A 23,314-nucleotide genomic window follows, 5' to 3' on the forward strand; every position below is an offset into this window, starting at 1 on the left:
TCATGATCAATATATATATATATATTTATATATATATATATATATATATATATATATATATATATATATATCTTTCAAATTCCGACACATTAAACATATACATACAATATTTAAAATAGAATTTGTCGAACTCCTGTTTTATAATATTATTTATGAAATTGATTTTGGGATTTGTGTTTATAATGCAAAGAATTTCATTTTGATTCGTTTTTGTTACTTTCTTTTTAGTTTAGTTTATTTAATATTTTACGCTTATGAACTAGGGTTTAACTCTAAATTCTACACTTTTCTTGGGTTTTCCATATGCTTCTGCTTATAAATGTGCATGACATATTTATATATATATAAATATATAAATACTTTATGCAGCCAACATTAACTAACTTTTGTACAGCTTTAATTCTTGTATATGATATTTTGCAAGTAAACTTTTTATTTAAACGTTAGGTTCGCTACATTTATGTTGCCTGTTGCCTTTAAGTAATTTTAATCAATTAATTATTATATATATTATGTATATATATATATATATATATATATTTCTTTTTCGCTGCCTTAATGCCACAATGTCGACATCGTTGAATTTTTTGTTTTTCTTTTGCCTTTTTTAGAAATCGAAACCAATCGAAAAAGTAACCGAAAATATTAGAAATATTGCTCGATTCGCCAGAATTGGCAGTTAAAGGAACTTAATAATATACAATAAAATGACATAATTTAATTTACAGACTGAAGTTTGGCATGGTTAAAGGGGCTTATGGAGAAACTCTTAAAGCAAATTAGAAACCAAAAGGAAATGGAAATTAAAATTGACGACGACGACGACGACAAAGTATGAACTTTACAATTTACAAAATACAGAGAACAAAACACAGAACAAATAAAATCGTGCATTGTGAGAAAAGCACACACACATAGACACATACATACAAATTTGTGTTTATGTGTGTTGAAGGCTCTGCATATCATATCTAATAATGCTAACTATGCTCCTTAATATATTATAAATATTTATATATGTATATATTTTTTTTTTTTGCTACTTCAAATTTGAAGCATTTTCTATTTTTCGTTTTTTTTTTTTCTTTATGATGCGGCTTTAAGACGCGTTTAACAAAAATCTTGTTTGCCATCTCAATTTCTACAATACAATATTATTAAATATTTATATACTTAGTTTATGTATGTATGTATATACATATACATATATATATATATATATATATGTATATATAAGTATATTTAAAAAATCACACAAACAGAAAATGTACATTGATGGTGTAGCTGTTAATATTTCATAATTTCTTTTTTATTTGCATTTTTTTGTAATTTTTTTAATTTTTTTAATTTTTTTTTTTTATTTACTTTTGTTAATATTGCAAAGCGCAAGTAAAATTGTTAAATCGCTAAAAATTAGTAGACAGATCGTGTGTGTGAGTTTGAGTGTGATTGTATATGAGGGGCTACAGTTTTGACTTGTTGCAACTAAACTAATCAGAAGACTTGCTAAATACATTGTAGTTCTTGGATTTAACATTACAATTTAAGTATATTTGCTTTTTGCTGCTGTTGTTTTTGTGGATTTCCGTACTTTAATTTCTTGCCTACCTCTGGCTCTCACCAGGCCCAGCTGTTATCAACGTTGCCAGCTGGACGCATTTGTTTACCGTTTCGAACCGGTTCAACTAGCATTTAAATTTGAATGTGAGTTGGAATATGGTATTTTTAAATTGTTCTTTTTGTTTTGATTCGCTTATTATTAGCCGTTCGGTTTACAATTTTACATATTTGCCTTTTTTTTTCTGAATTTTTTTCGTTCGATTTTTCTTTTTCTAAACTATTACATATAATAATTATTTTAATTTACTTTACTTTATGCTTATGTACCAAGGATTTTCACTACCGTGTGTTTAGAAATTGAGTTCTTTTGCAAAATGAGCGCCACTGGGCACAGTCGGGTTGCCAGATTGGTTGTTGTTGTTGTTGCTGTGGGTGTTGTTGCTGCTGCTGCTGGCGCCGCTTAGCAAATTGGAGGCAGCTGCACCAAGCGCCGCAGCCGCTATGGACGCAGCCGTTGAGCTGCTTGCTGCGCCTCCTCCAGTTCCTCCGTTGCTGTTTGATGCGGCTGCAGCAACGACAGCTGCCACTGCAGCTGCCACATTATTGAGATGTTGCTGATGCTGCTGCTGTTGGTGATGGTGCTGGTGATGATGTTGTTATGGCATAAAGTAGTCCGGATGATCTGTGTCTTTCTCGAATCGCTTGGCCTCCTCGTGCATGCTCTCTTTGATCTTTAGAATGGCCGCCGATTCGGTTTGATCGTTTTCGCCCGGTCCACCAAAGCCGCCCAAGTTATAATCGCCCATGCCGCTTCCGGAGTCTTCGCGCGGCGTACCCGGACCGCCGTTGGCTGGAGAGTTCTTCATGCCATCCAAGCCGGTGCCATCAGGTCCGCCGCCGCCGCCATTAAGTACGGGGCCCATGGAGTTGGGACCGCCACCCATGGGTCCCATGCCACCTGGTCCGCCGCCGCCGCCGCCACCATCAGGGCCTCCGCCCATAGGGAATTCTGGTTTCATTAATGAGTACATGCTATCGCCAGGTCCGCCGACAGGGCCGCCTTGCGTGTTATCTTGCGGCGAGGGCATGATGGGCGTGCCGGGACCAGGCGGGCCGTTCGAGCCGGGTCCGGGTCCGTAATTGCCCGGCGACGATGAAGAGTATGCATTCATGGGTGCTGACGCATTGGGCTGCCATTGAGGCGGTCGTCCGCCGCCGCCGCCCATTCCCATTGGTGGCATGCCGCCGGGTCCGCCTGGCGCCGGGCCTCGCATACCGCCCGGTCCACCGTATCCCATGGGTCCCATGCCGGGGCCACGAGGCGGATTCATGCGCGGATTCATTGGACCCATGCCGCCTCCCGGTCCCGGCCGCGTGGGATCCATGCTATTGGGCATCATGGGCTGTCCGGGTGGGCCGTTGAATTCATTGCCCATGCCCTGCATACGCACGCCCGGTCGTGGTCCGCCTGGATACCGCGGTCCGCCCATAAACGGAGGCTGACCTGGCATCATCTGCGAAGGCGGCGGCTGTGGACTTGAGGCATGCGTTGGCGGCGACGGCCGCATTGTCGTATTAGGGAAAAAGTTGGGACCCATCGGTCCGCCGGGTCCCATTGGTCCGCCATCACCGCCCGGCGGCATCTGGCCGAGTGGACTGGGTGCTGGGCCACCGGCATTGTGAGGTCCACCAGGACCGATGCCATTCACACCATAGCCGGAGCTAACAAAGCCATAGTCATGGAAGGCTTTCGCCTCCGAGCTGTGATCGCATTGATCGCGGCGCTCCGGCGCCGCACAGTACAGATCCCAGAAAACACACCACCAGGTGTGCAGAAATCCCGGTGGTTCACCCAGTGTTATGTTCTTCTCCCATCGGATCTCCGAGAGAAATGTCTGTGCCGCTTTTTGGGCGCCCACGTGCAGCAGATATTCGTACACATAGAGGGCCAATTTCTCTCTGGCCTGCGCATCAGACGGCACGGCGGATGTCTTCGATTTACCGTACATTCTGTTATTCTGTTTTGTTGTTGTTGTTCTTGAACTTTTGTTGCTGTTGTTGTTTTTGTTGTGATGTAAAATAACTCTCTTTCGAGTTTGTTCTACTCCTATCAATGTTGTTGTCGTTCGCTATTGTGCTCCAACTTCCACTTCCACTTCCACTTTATTTAAATTTTGTTTTACTTAGCGTTACTTTTTTGTGAGAGGCTCCTCTGCTGCTTTCAACGGCTGTTGCGCGCTCGTTTCGGTTGCTTTCGCTGCTATTCTATGCTCTTCTTATTTTGCTTATGCCGTGTTGTTGCTGTTTCTGTTCCTATAGTGTGTTGTTGTTGTTGTTGTTATTTTATAATTGGCGCTCAGATCTCGCGCTGCTCACGCAGCCGTTCTCTGCCGCTCTATTGCTTCCACCATTTTTTTATTTTTCTTTATATTTTATTGTTTTTAACGTTTGTTCGAAAGCAGCAGAAATTTAAAAATCACTTTGTGCCTTCTACTTTGGGTTTTACAATAAACTTTTAGCGCGCTACCTTGAATTGCTGCCTCTGCTTGCTGTCGCCACTTCTTCGTTTTACCGTTTATGTTTTCTTTATTTTTTCAGGTATTTTGCCTGATTGTTGCTTCTTCTTCTTGCACAACCACTGAAAGCAGAAAAAAAAATATATAAGCAAAGAGAGCCAAATGAGCGAGTGTGCGAGTATGTGTGTATGGTGTGTTTGCAAAATCTGTATGTGTGAGTGAGAGTACGGCTGCGGCTTGAGCGCGCGTGTGAGAGCGAGGGAGCGCGCGCATTGTCGACAAAACGGCACAAGTGCTACAGTGTTAGCTAAAAAGTGTGTTACACGTGCCAACTGTTAACAGTGCAATAACTGGGGTTTCTATTTCTCAATTAATTTAAATATTGTTAAGTATTGAAATAAAGTCAACCAATGTATTCTATCCAAGCATTTATGTAGTTCGTGACTTTTTAGATTGCTGGTCTTGCTGTGCACTAACTTATTGCACAGACTTTCAATGCGTCGTTCACTCATGTGTGTTCCCCTCTATTTGCTCACCAGGTGAGTGAGTGAGTGATGCTCGGTTTTGTAGGTTGAAAAAGGCAAGGAACAGAACAGCTAGCTGGGCAGCGTAATCTGCTTCTGTTGCCGCGCGCTGACTGTCAAATGCTTATATTCAAATCAAATTTCGTGCACTGTTCTGTTCTGTTCGGTACAGTGGTCGCACACTGACACAACAAGCGAGCGTGTTGATAAGACCCTCGGAAACGGGGGCACGGGGGCACGGGGACAGGTGTGTTGCGATTTTACAACTGGGTAGGACAGTCAACATAGATATATAACAATTCGTCAAAGCAGCGATTTGATAGCTAAGAGCTTATATCTATGAATTGAATGTAATTTCGAATGAATAGAGATTTATTTAACACCTACCCAATAATTTATTGTAGACTGTATTAAAATATATGGGACAGTTATTTATCTGAGTAAATTGATGTATTAACATCAGATTTGTACTCTTTTTTACCTTAGCCCATTCAGTTTTAAGAATTTTCAGTTCTCTAGAATTGTAACTTTCTATCTATTGTAATAAATGGAAACTAATGTAATATATGGGTATGTCATATATTAATATTAAACAATTTCTATTCCAGTTTAATATCTATAAATATAATTAATTACAAATCAAATTATATATAGATCAGATTCTACAACAGAATACATTAATATATGTATATATTTTATATATTCTGTGTGGTGTACGCATTTTGTTAATGCAACAAATGATTCCAATTGGGGAAAACTGAACATTTTGAAAAATTGTATATGCTCATACATATATTATACTGCATTTTAAGATAACATGAATTAACTTTTAAATATCGTTCTACACCGTTCAATTGATCAGATTGTTATAAAAAAAAGTTACATTAAACAACACGTTCTTATATTATAACAATAGAAATACAAGGCAAACCATTAACTAGAATATCTAATTATTGCATTATTTAGGAAATGAAATGAATTTAATTAAACTCATGAAAATGTTTTCTTTTCAAATCTGAAATCTCACTGTACACGATTTCTTTTTGGACAGCATTGCTAATTGACGCACTGCACAGGTAAAAGATACTTTCTTGACTTGTGTTGTTGCACTGTCAACTCTTTGGTGCCTATTCAAATTCGACTACATCACGGTTCGGTTGGCAGCTTCAATTTTTGTTTTGCCTTTGCCACTTTCTGGGTTTCTTCTAGCCCAATCTCGATGTTGTTATTGCTCTTGTTGTTGTTGTTGTTGTTAATCAACAACAGCATCACAGCGTGCTGGGCTTCTTTTACCAGGGGGCTACAAAATACCGGTATACTGTAGTAAGGCATGTATGTATTTAGTTGTGTGGCTGTGTATGTAGTACACTACATACGTTGCGATACTATTCGATACTATTGTTGCTGCTGTTCGCTAGACAAAATCAACAACAACAGAAACAACAATATCTTAGTTTGAAGACGTCATCATTTTTTGTACGCGGGATTTCTTCTCACACGTTCTACATTGAACTATACACACACATACGCAGGACCACTATAATTTATTTCCACTGTACTAAATTTGGTTGTTGTTACTGCTGCATACGCACCTTGTATAATCAAACTATGTGTATATTGTATTATATAGATGAGCTGCTTTTTGTTTTTTGTTGGTTGTCAAAATGTTTCTGTTGTAGTGCTCGCTGCTATTTGCAAATTTAATCATAAAAACAAGAAAGAGCAAGCAAGCGCATGGTAGAGACAGAAATGGAGGATGAAGAGAACAAAATACGGAATTTTATTACAATTTCATTGATTTTTCGTATTCTTCGTCCTCTCATATGGTTTTGCACAACATACATACATATAACTGTTTATTATTAAACCGCGCGCCTGTCGACGTTTTGCACCAATTCTCAAAATTGCGATTGTACTTGCAATTGTATTAGTATTTGTGTTTGTGTGTATATGTGTGTGTTTTTAATTTCTTTTCTAAACACACTTTTCGCCTTGCTTATTGTTGTTGCTGTAAATTTTGCAAGTTTCTCTTTACACAATTTTCATTCGCACTGCGCTTTGTCCATGTATTCGTCGTCGTTGTCGACGATTGCTTTTACTGCCTTCACTGCTGCTGCTGCTACTACTGCTTCTTCTTCTTTCACTAAAAATCGGCTCTTTTTTGCCTGTACGACGAAATTTTCACGGCGAGTTATTGCGTTGAAATACATTTTTAATGAATTTCATTTCATTGGCAAATACTGCATTTACATTTTCACTTCAATTAATAATTAAGTATTTCGATTTTTACACAGTAAATTATTTGTATAAATATTTTCACTGCTACAAGTTGCGCTGTCGTCGCCGTCGTCGTCTTCTCGTCGTCGCGTTTCAAATAGCGAATTCGGTGGGAAGGAACGAACAAACCAACACTTTTTTCTGCTCATTATTTTGATAAGTGCTTTGCGCGTCGATACGATGGTCATCTCGCTTGCACGCACATTGTTCAAGAAGAGTTGCCAGATAGGCGGATAAAGCTGTTTATAAAAATAAAATCTCTTAAAGCTAATAGTCAATTATAGATAAGTCATTCTTACAAATCCTTCGAATTGGTTTATTTTGATTGTTGGATATACCATGAATATATATATGATGTAAATTTAAATTATTGAGTGCTTTAAACCGGCACTATTTAATCTGGCAGCGCTACAGCTCCGGCATTTTACTCATTTTGTTTTCCCCCCATTCTTTACACGCTCTCTTTCTCTCTCTGTCGCATTTTTTGTGTACATGCATTTGTGTGTATGGGTTGCTACAATTGACTACAAGTGCGTCGATATTGCATTAGCTATGTTGTTTTTAATGCATGAAAATACAAACGGGTGAGTAAAAATTGTATAAGAAAACTTTTAAGTGGTTGCATGTTTAATACAAGATTCCAATAAGAATACAAAATGACGCCTTGGCAAATATTGCCGCCAGGGATGTAAATCTTAATCGGAATATTAAAATATCGACTGATATCGATTAATGTGTAAGGATAATTGTGATATTCTGTTTAGTGAATCAGGTAATAAACTGCTTTTAAACGCGAAATCGTTCAATTCGTGCGTTTCTCTTATTAAAAATTCCAAGTCAAACATGGTGTTTATATTAATGTTACTAATACTTTTACTGATAAGCAACAGCCTCAATTTTACAAGCTTTATGCAATTCAGCTTCTAGAAAAGAGTGAATTATCCGTTGCAAATTTGAAATAAAACTTTCGGCAATGGCAGTTAGTGCGCAAGAACAGTTTGCGTTGCCGCCAAAAAGCTGCTGCTGGTGCTGCTGCTGCTGTCGTCGCTTGGCGTAAACAGAAAACAGTGCAACTGCAACTGTGCGCGACTACAGTTTAAGATTCTGACATTCGTATTAAAGTAATTACTGCATTTAGCTATATATTTCGTGAAATTGTTGTGCTAATGCAGGTTCTGAATGTTCAATAAAAAATATAAAAGTTAAATAAAGCAACGAAAGTGCAAGGATATATTCTGCAATAATAAATACAGTTAAGTTTCGTTATTGCAATTCCAAAGTAAATTCCCAATGCTTTACAAAATTTGGATTAGTTTGTAAGAGATGTAGAGAGCAAGCAAACCATTTCAAAGTAACTTTTGCCAATTCTTGGCATCGAGTACGAGGGTTACCCAAATGAATTAATTATATGCATACATATATGAATACATATCATACATTTATCAAAAATTCCCTCGACGTCATAATATTACAGTCAAATTTCCTATTCAAATATACAGTAGAATCCGATTATATTATCCGACTGTCCCTTAAGCGGAAGGCGCTATAAGCGAAGTCGTTTTAACCGGACTCTACTGTATATGTGTAGGAAACCCTGTTTGAATTCTCCCTTCGACTTTTGTTTTTTCACACATAGTTTTAGCCATCGACCCTTAGGGACCAATTGAATCCACATTCCCTGGGCACTATTTTATAGGGTAGTCGAAAATAGATCAATATATCGATATTTGTGTTATACAAATATATATTTTTGCCTAAATATCGAGTATTTTAGAGATATTTTCGATATATTTGAGTGATCAGTAAACAAAGCGAAAAGTACAAGAATTGAATATGGTGCAAACTAATTATTCTGACTTTAAAAATGGAACATCCAAATGTAATTTGTGCCTTTAAGTAATAATACAAGTGCCTAACACATCAGATATGGCGTCACATGAAAAAAAGAACTATGAAGCTTTTGAGTACCGAATAGCGGTATTTATCATATGAATAAAAAAAATATTTGTTTTCATTATTCTTGTTTTTTGGGACGGATTATAAATTAATTCTTGGAAAAAAAAAAAAAATATTGTTATATCGATATTGTTAGAGTTGAATATAAAGTATCATATTGATATTATCAAAACTTAAAATATCATCGATCCGATATTTTCAAAATATTTGACAACCTTACTTTACCTTACCAACACCACCACAATTCAAACACAATTAAAAAATATTGCACATAATTGAATGTGTTAAAATGTGTTATAAAAATAGTCTTTTGCCGATTTACCAAAACGTTTTGTATGCAATTTTGCGATATATTTAACGAATTTCAATGATGCTTGCACATATGATTGAAATATTCTATAGAATCTGTGCTTAAAAAATTGCCCAAATATGTGCGTTGGTTGTATTTATTTAAATTAGATATACGTTCACGTATGAAATGGAAAGATAAAATTGAGACCACTAAAAAAAAAAAAAAACTTTTTATTTTCTCCTTTTTAATAGATTATATTCAAATATATATGTAAGATTGAGAGCAGAATTCCAAAATATGAATGTATGTTAATTTTAGCCTTTCCTATTTATATATTAGTGTATAGATGTATATTGTGTGTGAGTAGTAAGTTAAACTGGGGGAAAGAACAATACCCTCTTGAGTATAATTGCTACTCTATATTTCTACTTTCAGTATAACAATATCCAAAACAATGCAATTGTAATACCATGTCCTTGTCGAATACCCCTCACGTTATGTCACAATAAGCCCTCTGCAAATGGAATGTCTAATTAGATTTTTGTTTATGGGTTAATTGAAAGCTAAAAGTGTGTGTGAAGCACACAAAGTCTGCTGGCCAATTGATTAGCTGGGAGCGTGGCAGTGCAGCTCTAAATTGCATTTATGGGGTGTTTCAGAAGCTTAATAGCTTCATGTGCGGCACGATTTGGGTGCTACAGCCATACGCGTTCATTGCTTGAAGTGGATATGCATATGCGTATGTATATATATCACGGGCAGTGGCTGCGTCTGGCCCTTTGGGTATTGCCCGATTTGCGAGGAGCATATTTTACGAGTAAGTGCGTCATCGTGGAGCTCCAGTTGCAGCTGCAGCTGCAGCTGGCAGACATCGTCGCCTCTTTGTTGCTTGGTTGCCAGCATTTATGAAGACCTCGCCCCGAAAGGCGGCCGTTTCCGGTTCCGTGTCGGTGTCCGTTTCCCTTTCCGTCGCACTTTCAGGTTTGCTACTCGTAATTCGATTGCCCATCCAACAACGAAAATATGGCAGCTGATTTATGCGCTCTGCCTTGGTCCTCCGACCCACAAAGCCAGTGAGCGTTGCCAGCAATTGCAGCTCGATTCATTTTCTTCTAAAACTCAAGCTTACATGTTTGTATTAGTATGTGTGACTGTGTGTGGGTTAGAGTTTGCTTGCGTGTGTGTGTGTGTGTGTGTGTGTGTGTGTGTGTGTGGGTTAGAGTTTGCTTTGTGTGTGTGTGTGTGTGTGTGTGTGTGTGTGTGTGTGTGTGTGTGTGTGTGTGTGTGTGTGTGTGTGTGTGGTATTTCAACAAATATTCCCTTATGCGGGAATTGAAAAAGTTATGGTTAGAAAGATATCGCTTGGCTAGATTAATATTTTACTGATGTTATTTATTTCATACAAATAAATATATAGAATAAATAAAATAAATTGAATTGAAACAAAAGAATAAGCTGTTCAGAAATTAAAGACCTCAAAAAATACTCATACATACTAATATCATTTATATATACTAGATGTTATACTATCTAAATTATCACAAAGATATTTTGCTTAGAAGTATTACGCTTCTAACTTTTTTTGGCATGAAATATTTAGAATTTTTGCCTTCACATTATTGGCTTAATACATATTTGCGCATGTTATATAAATGCAGATATTACATATTCGATAAATAAAATGCAAATTACTTTTACTCTGCATGCCTAATTATCGTAAAAATTTAAATTTTCATGGGTCGTTTTCCGTTCCATTCCCCGTTTTCCCCCCATTCTCAACTCCCACTTCCAACGACCAATTCTCAACTCCCTGCATCCGTATGTGCCGCTCATCCCTGCTTACCTGAGTTATATGTCGTGGTTTATGGGCTTTGGTATCGCTTAATTAAAACGCCTGACAGAGTTAATTTACTTTAATTTTGACGGCGCTAAAAATGGAGTTAAATATTTCATTAACAGTGTGGTTCGCCGAATACGAACATATACACACCCGAGATGGGATCTTTTGTTCCATGTGGCTTATGAAGAATATGATTCGCTTGCACAATGTCAGCAATAATGAAATTTCATTTAAAGTTATTTTAATAAGCTTCCAGCATCTCTAAATGGAATACTACTTTTACTCATTATCAAAATTATGTTTGATTGGGAAATTTATGCTTGTAAAAGCTAAGCTGTTTACTTGACTGATGCATGAACCAGTTATGTCTCTATTGCAATGAACAAACCCAAGCGAACTACTGATGCTGAGCAATGCATATAAACTCTTAAAGCGTAGCGCCAAAAAGCGAGCTAGCATTTTTCGCTGTGCAAATTTGAAAGTACACGTAATAATAATAATAAAAGTGAGTTGCAATATTATGCATAAATAAATATATACATATATACAAATATACAAAAGTGTGTCTGACTAGGAGATACCCTAACACAATTGACAATTGACCAAAACATTTACTTTTGTGATACTTAACGGATTACAATTTTTCCGCACATTCTGTGCTGTTGAATGTTTGAGTCGCATTGAAAACTATCTTATATAAAGTCTATATCTTTAAAAAAGTTTTTGATATTTAAAGTATCTAAATTATAATCAAAAATTGAAATATATAAAATATACATGAAACTAAGGAAACAATTTGAAGAGTTCAGCTCGCAGGATGCACGAGATATAATGTGGTAATTCAAGTTTGATAATGTTTTAGCAATTACAGTTAATCAGTCGCGGCTCCTTCTGGGGTATACACAAAATTCCCTCACAAATATTATATTAAAGCTTGAAACAATGGCACGTTGAATCTGTGGCACCAGGTGCCTCATGGGGGCCGAAGTTGGGCGATTCGTATGTGGAAGGCAGACAGGTGACAATGAGGGGAAGGTAGGGGAGGGCCGGTGGTGGAACTTGGCAAAAGCCAACATGTAAGCACTGGCAAAAAAAGAGTAGCGCCGGCGACTGACCGAAATTGGAAGCCAATGCCTGGGAGAAAAGTCCGTGGTGCAACGCTGGCCACCGTGCACAGCACATGGTACGGAAATGGTGGCCTCTGCATGTTGCATACCGCTTTTGCTTGGCTTTGCTTTCGCTGTGTCAGCTCACATGGGATGTGCCCAACGGGATGTTGAAATTTAAGTAAAGCAAATAATTGCACACCAACTAGATGTGCCTATTTGTATTCCATATTGGGTTATCCAATGCGCCGTGAAGTGGAATGTGTTCAATATATGCTGCTTGCTAGAGATATTAATTGATTCTGTGTGGAAGCAATACAAAAATAATAATTAATCTTTATTTTATCATATATATAATGCTTATATAATTTGTATTTAAAAGCAAAATCTGAACGGCTTTACCTTAGCAGTAATGATTAGAATTTGAATGAATCGATAAATATCGATTTGCAGTTAGTGCCAGCTGTCTCATTTACTAAATATGTAAATTGAATTTTTAATTGATATAAGTAACATATATAAGCATATATTTTCGACTCTCAGCCTTCCATCATTTGATTTATGCATCAAGCTGATATACTCTGTTTTACATGGTGAACGGGTATAGAAGACTGGAACTAGCATCGATGGGAGTAAATTAAATGTTTATTTGGCTGTGATTTCCATTGTATCCACAACTCATTAATGCATCCATTTGCGGTGCCCCGAATCGGCCTTGTCCTTTTGGTTGCAACTCTGTTGCTGCATGCGGCGAGCAGGAGCAGTTGGTGTGGCGCGTTCGTGTGCCGGATGTGGCAGAGATGTAAGACTTGTGCTATATTTGCATGACTGCGTTTGACTGCGTTGGAAGTTTATCCGGGTTGCTGCGGGCAGAGGGCGTCGCGAAGAGGCGTGTTGGTTGTGCCTGCTATTTTGTGGGCACTGTCACGTCCATGCGGCGACCGAGACCGAGCTTGCCGCCAACGAAAACATTCCCAGGCACCAAATGTAGCTGCAGGAGCAAGAGCACGAGCAGAAGCATCAACAACCACAGACGACCACGTACCACATGCAACAATAACATTCGCAAGCGCTGCAAAATGTGCCACGTTTTCGTCTCATCAGCTCCACCAGTTGGTACTTATACTTATTATACTTAAGTTCCAGCAGAGCCCAGGCTAGATCCTGTGCGCATTTCATGTTCTGTAATCCATTATTAAAAATATTATATTTATGATAATTCCTCGAAATTCTATCAATTAAACACAAATCCATGCTTAAAACGACCATGGAAATTTCTATATATAATAGAATCGATGCTTAAGGGACCGTCGCTTGAATTGGAAGACTCTATAACCGTATACGTTTTCTCATCAATGTTGGTCTGTGGACCAATTGCTATAACCGTACTGACGCTATAAGCGGAGCCAAAAAAAAAAAAAAAACACTTCACTGCTGACCCCACAAGACAAAAATCAACACAAATAAAACAGAACAAAAAAAACCGACAACAAAAAATTAATAAAAAAAAACAAATGTAAAATATATAAATAAAACGAAATGTATATATACAGTAGAATCCGGTTATAACGACTCCGCTTAAAGCGTCGACGAAAATTCGATGTCTTGGTTGGCCCCATACAAACTTATATGAAAGAGCCTCCGAAATAATGATAACAAATCGCAGCATAAAAAGACTCTGTTAGAAATGTATACATGTATGTATTGATCAGTGATCAGTACCCTTGCTTGTGTGCGTAGCAACGCCACAAACGCTGCTAAGATATAGAGAGGAAGAGAGCCAAAATACAATGCTGACGTCACAAAAATGTTTCTAAACCATGTTATTGAAATAAGTTTATAAAAAATGATTGTTCTGATTAAAAATTTTAATTGTTTTATAGTAAAAGCGACGAGCATGGCAGCCTAAAAAAAAAAAAAAAAAAAAAAATATTTTTTACTCTTTCTGATTAAAGCGTCCTCCGGGTATAGTAAAATCGACGGTCCCTTGAGTGTCGCTATAACCGGATATATATATATATATATATATATATATATATATATATATATATATATATATATATATATATATATATATATATATATATATATATATATATATATATTTAAATAACATACCTTGCTGAAGTGCAGTACATACACAAATTAATTAAATGAACGTCTACACACAACACTTAACCTAAAAACAAAAAAAACAAAAAAAAAGGAAATAAAAAAACAAAAAACAAGAAAAAAAAAAAAAAAAAACACAAAAAAAAAAAAAAAAAAAAAAAAAAAAAAAAAAAAAAAAAAAAAAAAAAAAAAAAAAAAAAAAAAAAAAAAAAAAAAAAAACAAAAAATAAACACAAAAAAAAAAAAAAAAAAAAAAAAAAAAAAAACACGTCCCTGCTCTGCAGTGTACTGCTGGCCCCACCGGCCGTTGACGACTGAAGAAATGCCGTAGCTGCTGCCCTTTATATAGGGCGACTTTCACTCAAAGCCACAGTCGCGCTCAAATGTTAAGCCTGGCGCTAAGTAGGGATCATTGCAATTGAGTTTCAAGTGAGCTATGGGAACACTCTCTGCTGCAGGCATTCTAGCTTCGGTTTACTCAATTATATGTACCAAATCAATACTGCTACATACATTTTGACTACTTAAACGATCTTCTATGGTTCTTCAAACAAAAAAGGATAGTTAAATTACCTCATTAAGCTGCTCATGAATATATATGTGTGTTTTGGAGAGCTGCATTAATGCCAACAAAAACGGTGCTCCAATTTAAAATGCGCCAAATGCGTTGAGTGGCATTGAACCTAATTCGAAAACAGTTTGAGTGAAAGAGAGCGCTCGTATATGACTCGGAGTCAGAATATGCAACCGATCATTCCGTTTTAGATTTAAGCTCTTCTCTTATTTTATTGAGGGCGGTAAGCTAATGTGTTGTATGCTTCACACTCATTCGACTTCATTTCTAATGGAGTGAAGTCATGCACGCCTCTAATATACATATGTATTTATGTATATGCATGATATGGCTAAATTACAATTATTAGATTAGAGACATCAGTTTCTGCTGTGCTATACTGAGTTCTCTTAAGGACTAGGACTTCTGCATATTCTGCTAAAATTTCTGGCTTTTCCAACCGATTCCTTATAGATAGGCGAGACCACTTTCAAATAGGCTAGATCTAGCCTGAAATAGGCTTAGCTGGCAACACTGCCAGCAGTCTCATGAGTGCGTACGCGTGTGTGTGCGCGTATATGTGCATGTGCTGCTTGTTGTGTAAGCAGACAGAAGCTAAGAATTATTGAAATACCATTTGAAGGGTTCAGGGGATCTCGCAGTCGGGCATTTTCGCCTAGAGAGTTAAGTTAAGTTAAGCATTAAGCATCATTAATGTTATATTATTTAACTTGTAAACTTGTTAATGTGAGTTAGTGTGTGTGAGTAGGTATGTGTGTGTTTTGTCTGTTTTGTTTGTGCTCGTTCGAGCTGTTGCTTTTAATTTCAGTGAAAGCCATTAGAACAAGACTCTTTGTGAGCATACGGCAAGGATACCGTTTCCTTCCTTCACCCAGGGGCTGAGACCAGTGCAAGCACCGGGAGTGGGAGCGGATCTGGGACTGGGACTAGGACTGCAACTTGGCTGACAGCTCTCGTGCCACGTGCTCTGACGAGTGTTGACAACGCAATGTTCACTAATGCAGACAGCTCATCCACACAAATCAGACAAACACATTGAAGTGTTGATGTTGCTGCTATTGCAGCTGCTGTTGCCCCATTCCATATGGCAAATGGAACGAGAGAGGGCAGCTACTAACGAGTCATCCGTCTGGCCGGATAAATGGCAGTCCCGTCGAGCTGCACAGTCTGACGGAATGCACTCTGAGCCCCAGTGCCTGATTGATGTTTCTGAATTATTAAGTGCGCAGCCACCCAGCCAACCAGCTGCAAGTCGGTTTGTTGGTTTGTAGTCTGCTTCAACAGCCAGCATCCTGCATCCATTTGGATGCTCAGCGATGCTTTTTGAGCTGCTCTCAAAGGCGCATCTAGTAAAGCCAATAGAAGTGCTCCATGCATTGAGCATGGATTATGGGAATTCAGAGAATAGTGCTTTGGTAATATATTCAGCTGGATGAGGTTACTGAGGCGACCGAGGGTCCTCTAAAATACAATATATACTGAATCAGCATTTGTGAACTAGATATAGCAATGTCCACTTAGCCATTGATCAACGGATCTACTAGACCTAAGAAACTGTAGCTAGTGCTACCGAAATGTTATTTTGTGGCGCTCCTCTAGATATAATATATGTATACTCTACTCTGTATATAATATTTTATGTGACCATAGAGTTAGTCTCGGGAACCTCAAGCGAACGAGCAAAACACAAGGTTCAGCAGTGAGAGATCCAATTCGACCGAGTGTGGCGCAATGTTCATTTAAAAAAGTAACCGATTTTGGGGCTCTATTATAGAGGAGTTGGGAAGGGCAAGAAAAGCGGCCAGCGTATGCAAGGAATATGCAAAATGGAGTATGAGGTACCCACTGGGGATGCATCAGAATCGCCCCCATCTCTGACACACATATTAGGCAGGGGAGAATAGAATGTACCATAAGCCATAGACAATGGGCCACAGCATAAATCAACATTCACTGAAATAATTTCGAATGCTTTAATAAGTTTTAAAATCCTCTGTTATGAAACTTTATAATTTAGTAGTTAACTGTACAGCTAAACCATAACTATTTGCTAAGCCCTCAAAAGTTGTAAACTATATTCATATTTATTCATATTTGTCACTCAGTCGTGGCTATAGCTCGTTCCCCTTATGCGAAACACTCAAACAAAATTGTTTCATACTCGCTGTGAACAAATGTAATGCACTTGTCCAATGCAAAACTTGTTTAGGATTTAGATTAAGCTTAGCTTCTATATTAGTTTACAGTTACAGTTTGTTTAACAATTGTTTCTTTTATTCCGCATTCAGCTTTGATTCCCTTGCACTCCCTTGGAGTCGGCAACCAACTTAAAAAGACTTAAAAACTTTAAATCCAGTTTGATCATGTCTGAATACAGTTCTCACTGTATGTGTGTGTGAGTGTGTGCCTTGAGTGACTTGTAGTAAGTGTTCTTTCTCCACATCTCTCTCTCTCTCTCATTCACTCTTTCTGCTGCTGACAATAGTAGACAGTTGGAATAGCATGACAGGGGAATAGCTTACAGGGTGCCTAAAGCAACTACTTTTCACATGATGCACCCTGTTTTGTGCATTTCGCTCGCGAACTGATGCCCAAATGTGCTTTACACACACAGCCGCAATTTGTCCTGCAGTGCACGTTGCCACGCCCACACGACACCACCCCCTCCTCTGCCCACTGTAGATTCACCTACGCGTTATCTACACGCACACAAATTAATCAACGTCAGATAAACTTGCAGCCAAGCCAAGCACAAGATGATGCCTCTGCTTGTGGTGCCCACTCCTTACTCCTTTCTTTTGCAGCTGCTGTCCCGACCATGTTTTAATCTGCCTTTAAAATTAATTAAGTGTCCCCCTGCTTCATCCGCTCACTTTTGTTCCTGTTGCTGTTGCTTTAGCCGTTGTTCCGCATTGTTGCAGCGACAAAGGCGCTCTAGAAAATTGCCAACTCATCTCCATAGCACCAGACTCGTATACACGTATGCACATACCTATACACATACACACACACGCATACATATACATATATATATATGCGAACAGCTAACCCATAAATTCATATAAACACTTAGGAACTAGTAATGGAACTCTTGCGAACCGGCATGAGCTACATCAATTTCCATCCAAGCTCCGTTTTTCCGTTTTCTTTTCCTGTTTGGCGAGAATTCTTCCGTTGCGAATGCAATTAAAATATTTTCTCTAATTTCGTTTAACTCGCTGCAAAATTACCATGCAAATTATATTCATTCCGGACGAATTAAGCGCAACGAAAACAGCTGCCAGCACTTGCCACGCCTCAACGCCCAACGCCTGCTGTGCCTCTACATATTTCATGAATTCAAATAAGTATGCAGCATTTTCTCTTGCTAAGCCAAATGCCAAACATGCGTCGAGACTAATATCTGCATATAATGCTTTTTACTTATTTCCAGCTGCTTGAATGCCTCTCCAAATAGATTTCGCAACATAAGTTTCATTCACACTACTAGCAAAGAGACTTTCAATTAAACGAATTTTGTCTTTCATTTCACAAAGTGTAAAGAGGATTCTATCAATTCCTTTTTTGCTTTTCTCATACTTTTTTGAGAGTGCAGTGCATATCATAGATTAGAATAGAACATAGTGGAAAGAAAAAAAAAGTCACCGATTAAACTAAAACGTAGAAAGAAATGAAAATCTCGAACAGTTTGAAACCGAAGCAAGCAAGAAAGTTCTAGTCGAGAATGCTCGACTATGACATCTCCTAAACCCTTCGCGCAGCTAATATTTCAATAATTCCTCGTTTCTGTTCTTTCTTACACAAGAAACAGCACATACACACACACACACACGTACGCACACGTGCATACGCACACATGAGGCTGAAAATTAAAAATTCGGCAAAGTGTTGGTGAGCATTTCGCGACCAATTTTGTGCCTGTGTGAGAGTTTACATCTCATTTACTCTCAGGTCCCACTGGCTCACGAGCGCTCTCTTTCACTCAAACTGTTTTCGAATTAGGTTCAATGCCACTCAACGCATTTGGCGCATTTTAAATTGGAGCACCGTTTTTGTTGGCATTAATGCAGCTCTCTAAAACACACATATATATTCGTGAGCAGCTTAAGGAGGTAATCTAACTATCCTTTTTTGTTTGCCTATGTATCTGTTCGTGTGTGTCGAAAAGGAAAGGGATGAAGAAGAACCATAGAAGATCGTTTAAGTAGTCAAAATGTATGTAGCAGTATTGATTTGGTACATATAATTGAGTAAAACGAAGCTACAATGCCTGCAGCAGAGAGTGTTCCCATAGCTCACTTAAAACTCAATTGCAATGATCGCTACTTAGCGCCAGGCTTAACATTTGAGCGCGACTGTGGCTTTGAGTGAAAGTCGCCCTATATAAAGGGCAGCAGCTACGGCATTTCTTTAGTCGTCAACGCCCGGTGGGGCCAGCAGTACACTGCAGAGCAGGGACATGTTTTTTTTTCTGTTTTTTTTTTTTGTTTTTTTTGTTTTTTTTTTTTTTTTTTTTTTTTTTTTTTTTGGTGGTAGGGTGTTCTTTTTTTTTTTTTTTTTGTGTGTTTTTTTTTTGTGTGTGTGTTATTGTTGCTGCAGTGTGTGAATACTACTTTTTTTTGTTTTTTTTTTTTTTTTAATGGTTGTGTGTGTGTTTTATTTTTGCGTTTTTTTGTGTGTTGTTGTTGCTGGAGTGAACTGAAGTGTCATAATTTTTTTTGGGTTTCTTAATTTTTTTGAGTTTTTTTTGGGTGTTTTTTTTTTGTTTATTTTTTTTTTTGTGTATTTGTGTTTTACTGTTTTTTGTTTTTTTTTGTGTGTGTGTGTTTTTTTTTTAATTTTTGTGTATGTGTTTTTATGCGTTTTTTTCTTATTTTTAGTTTTGCGTTTTTTTTGTGTCTTATTTTTGCTGGAGTGAACTGATGTGTCATCATGTTTTTGTTTTTTTTTTTATGTTTTTTAATTTTTTTCAGTTTTTTGTTTTTTAATTTTTTTTTTTTAGTTTTTTTTGTTTTTTTTGTTTTTTTGAACTTTTGTGTATGTGCTTTTATGCGTTTTTTTTTAAAAATATTTTTGTGTGTTTTTCTTTTGCGTTTTTTGTGTGTTTTTTTTATGTGTTATTGTTTGTTTTTTTTTTGTTTATTTTTGTTTTTTTTTTTTTTTTGTTTATTTTTGTTTTTGTGTTTGGTGATTATTTTTGTGCTTTTTTTTTTTTTTTTGTTAATGTCTTTTCTTTTTTAATTTATTTATTTTTTGTTTCCTTTAATCTATAAATGTTTTTTTATTTAATTTTTTTGTTGGTTTGTGTATTTAAAAAAATTTTATTTGCTGCAGTGAACTGAAGTGCGTGAACATTCATTGTTTTGTGTTTTTTTTTTTTTTTTTTTGAGTTTTTTTTTTGTGTTTTTTTTTTTGCGTTTTTTGTGTGTTTTTTGCGTTTTATTTCATTGTTTTGTTTATTTTTGTTTATTTTTATTTTTTTTATTTTATTTTTTTTTTGTTTTAAATTAATTTATTTTTTTTTGTTATTTATTTTGTGTGTTTCCTGTGCAGTGCTGTGAAGTCTTTTGTTATTATTATTATTTTTTTTTTAACGCTCATTAAATTAATTTATTTTGTGTTTTTGGTGTATGTTTTATTTTGTGCAGTGCAGTGTGTTACTTAAATTGTAAGTTAATTTTTTTACGTTTATTTTAATTTTTGTAAGTTTTTGTTCTGTAGTTGTTATTATATGACTATAATTATTATTATATTTTTAAATTAATGATGTCAAAATTAACGCAGTCAAATATGTGATCTTTTAGATAATCATAAATCTGTAGATTTATGTTATTTTACTTTTCTAACTTTTTTTTTTAATTTTTGTTTTATTATTATTATTTTTTTTATTTACTGTGTGTACGAAATTCTGCAATAATCGTGCCTCTACACATTTCATGAATTCAAATAAGTATGCAGCATTTTCTCTTGCTAAGCCAAATGCCAAACACGCGTCGAGAATAATATCTGCATATAATGCTTTTTACTTATTTCCAGCTGCTTGAATGCCTCTCCAAATAGATTTCGCAACATAAGTTTCATTCACACTACTAGCAAAGAGACTTTCAATTAAACGAATTTTGTCTTTCATTTCACAAAGTGTAAAGAGGATTCTATCAATTCCTTTTTTGCTTTTCTCATACTTTTTTGAGAGTGCAGTGCATATCATAGATTAGAATAGAACATAGTGGAAAGAAAAAAAAAGTCACCGATTAAACTAAAACGTAGAAAGAAATGAAAATCTCGAACAGTTTGAAACCGAAGCAAGCAAGAAAGTTCTAGTCGAGAATGCTCGACTATGACATCTCCTAAACCCTTCGCGCAGCTAATATTTCAATAATTCCTCGTTTCTGTTCTTTCTTACACAAGAAACAGCACATACACACACACACACACGTACGCACACGTGCATACGCACACATGAGGCTGAAAATTAAAAATTCGGCAAAGTGTTGGTGAGCATTTCGCGACCAATTTTGTGCCTGTGTGAGAGTTTACATCTCATTTACTCTCAGGTCCCACTGGCTCACGAGCGCTCTCTTTCACTCAAACTGTTTTCGAATTAGGTTCAATGCCACTCAACGCATTTGGCGCATTTTAAATTGGAGCACCGTTTTTGTTGGCATTAATGCAGCTCTCTAAAACACACATATATATTCGTGAGCAGCTTAAGGAGGTAATCTAACTATCCTTTTTTGTTTGCCTATGTATCTGTTCGTGTGTGTCGAAAAGGAAAGGGATGAAGAAGAACCATAGAAGATCGTTTAAGTAGTCAAAATGTATGTAGCAGTATTGATTTGGTACATATAATTGAGTAAAACGAAGCTACAATGCCTGCAGCAGAGAGTGTTCCCATAGCTCACTTAAAACTCAATTGCAATGATCGCTACTTAGCGCCAGGCTTAACATTTGAGCGCGACTGTGGCTTTGAGTGAAAGTCGCCCTATATAAAGGGCAGCAGCTAGGGCATTTCTTCAGTCGTCAACGCCCGGTGGGGCCAGCAGTACACTGCAGAGCAGGGACGTGTTTTTTTTTTTTTTTTTTTTTTTTGGTGGTAGTGTTCTTTTTTTTTGTTTTTCTTTTTGTGTGCGTTTTTTTTTTGTGTGTGTGTTATTGTTGCTGCAGTGTGTGAACAATACTTTTTTTTTTTTTGGGAAGTGTGTGAACGTTTGTTTTTATTTTTTTTTTATTGTTTTTTTTTAATTTTTTTTTTGTGTTATTTGTGCGTTACTGTTATTTTTTTTTTTTTGTATGTGTGCGTGTTTTTTTTGTTATTTGTGTTATTGTGTTCTTTTCCTGTTTTTTCTTTTTTCTTATTTTTTTCTTTTTTTTTTTTTTTTTTTTTTTTTTTGTGTTTTAAGTTGTTGTGTTTTTATTTGTTTATTTTTTTTTTTTTTTTTTTTTTTTTTTGTGTTTTTTGTTTTTTTTTTTTTATTTTGTTATTTGTGTTTTGTTATTTGTGTTTTGTTATTTGTGTTTTGTTATTTGTGTTTTGTTATTTGTGTTTTTGTGTTATTTCCTGCAGTGAACTGAAGTGCTTGACCCTTCATTTTGTTGTGTTTTTTGCATGTGATTTTTTTTGGTTATTTGTGTTATTAAGTTTTTTTTTGTGTGATTTTTATACCCTGAACCCATTGAAAATGGGAAATCAGGGTATAATGGTTTTGTTGAAATGTATGTAACAGGCAGAAGGAGGCGTGGCAGACCCCACAAAGTATATATATTCTTGATCAGGGCGACGAGCTGAGTCGATTTGGCCCTGTCCGTGTGTCTGTCTGTCCGTCTGTCCGTATGTTTGAACGCGTCGATTTCCGAAGATATAAGAGCTAGAGACTTGAATTTTTTTTTAAAATGACCGTATATACAGCGCGGATGTCGAGTTTGCTTTTAAAATTCGATAAATCATCTCGTTATGTTTTTATCGAGTAAAAACATTCAAGTTCAAATCAGATGCCACTATAGCTAATTGTGAATGATTTTTCTTTTTTTTAAATTTCTCAAATATTCAATATAATATGTAGATCATATGCTGAAAGTTTCATTTAATTCCGTCCAGTCAAAAATTAATACAAAAATAATCAAATATTTGGCCAATTAACAAACGCACGTGCAGCAGCTACAACAGCATCGTATGCGTGTGCACACATACATTCAAACTTCTTCTAGAAACATTCGTGGAATCACATCAGCTGTTAGTTTCGTTTAGTTTTGGTAGATGGCGCAGCAGCAGTGAATCTATCAGGAGTGGGGTGGCCTAGTGTGTTAGCTGCATGACGCTTGATCGAGAAGTCGCGGTTCGAATCCCGATCGATGCAACTGATGTTAATTTTTTTTAATTGTTTTAAAATATTTTTATATTTTCATAAATGAGTTTTCTATTTAATTTATATTTTTAAATACACCTAAATTGAAATTTTAACTATACTTTATGTGCGTTTTTAATAGTTTGGTTATTCTAGCAGATTCTTAGAATCACATCAGCAGTTAGTTTCGTTTAGTTTTGATAGATGGCGCTGCA

At 36.6% G+C, this 23,314-nt stretch overlaps 2 protein-coding genes across 3 annotated transcripts in view; one reads left to right on the forward strand and one right to left on the reverse strand.

Moving 5' to 3' along the window:
* Positions 1-203: 203 nt before the first annotated feature.
* Positions 204-6,876, reverse strand: LOC6572121 (single-stranded DNA-binding protein 3). The gene is made up of 2 exons (XM_001998237.4): positions 6,193-6,876; positions 204-4,198 (listed from the first exon to the last, which is right to left on the reverse strand). Exon 2 carries the CDS (start codon positions 3,567-3,569, stop codon positions 2,217-2,219), a length of 1,353 nt encoding a protein of 450 aa, XP_001998273.3. The 5' UTR covers positions 3,570-4,198; positions 6,193-6,876; the 3' UTR covers positions 204-2,216.
* Positions 6,877-7,360: 484 nt separating this feature from the next.
* LOC6572120 (hexosaminidase D) overlaps positions 7,361-23,314 on the forward strand; it is a 29,602-nt gene continuing 13,648 nt past the window's right edge. The window contains exon 1 of one of the 2 annotated variants that reach the window (XM_015166225.3): positions 7,361-7,461. The gene's annotated coding sequence lies outside the window, so the exon portion shown is untranslated. Of the gene's footprint in view, positions 7,462-7,935; positions 8,130-23,314 lie in introns of those variants that run through there. The other variant, XM_001998236.4, reaches the window with a different exon arrangement.

Source organism: Drosophila mojavensis, unplaced genomic scaffold (genome assembly GCF_018153725.1).
Source record: "Drosophila mojavensis isolate 15081-1352.22 unplaced genomic scaffold, ASM1815372v1 contig_19, whole genome shotgun sequence".
Taxonomy (NCBI): Eukaryota; Metazoa; Arthropoda; class Insecta; order Diptera; family Drosophilidae; genus Drosophila; species Drosophila mojavensis.

What these genes read in the sequence shown, in the direction of transcription:
- LOC6572121 (XM_001998237.4), bottom strand. Translation starts at nt 3,569, where the DNA reads ATGTACGGTAAATCGAAGACATCCGCCGTGCCGTCTGATGCGCAGGCC.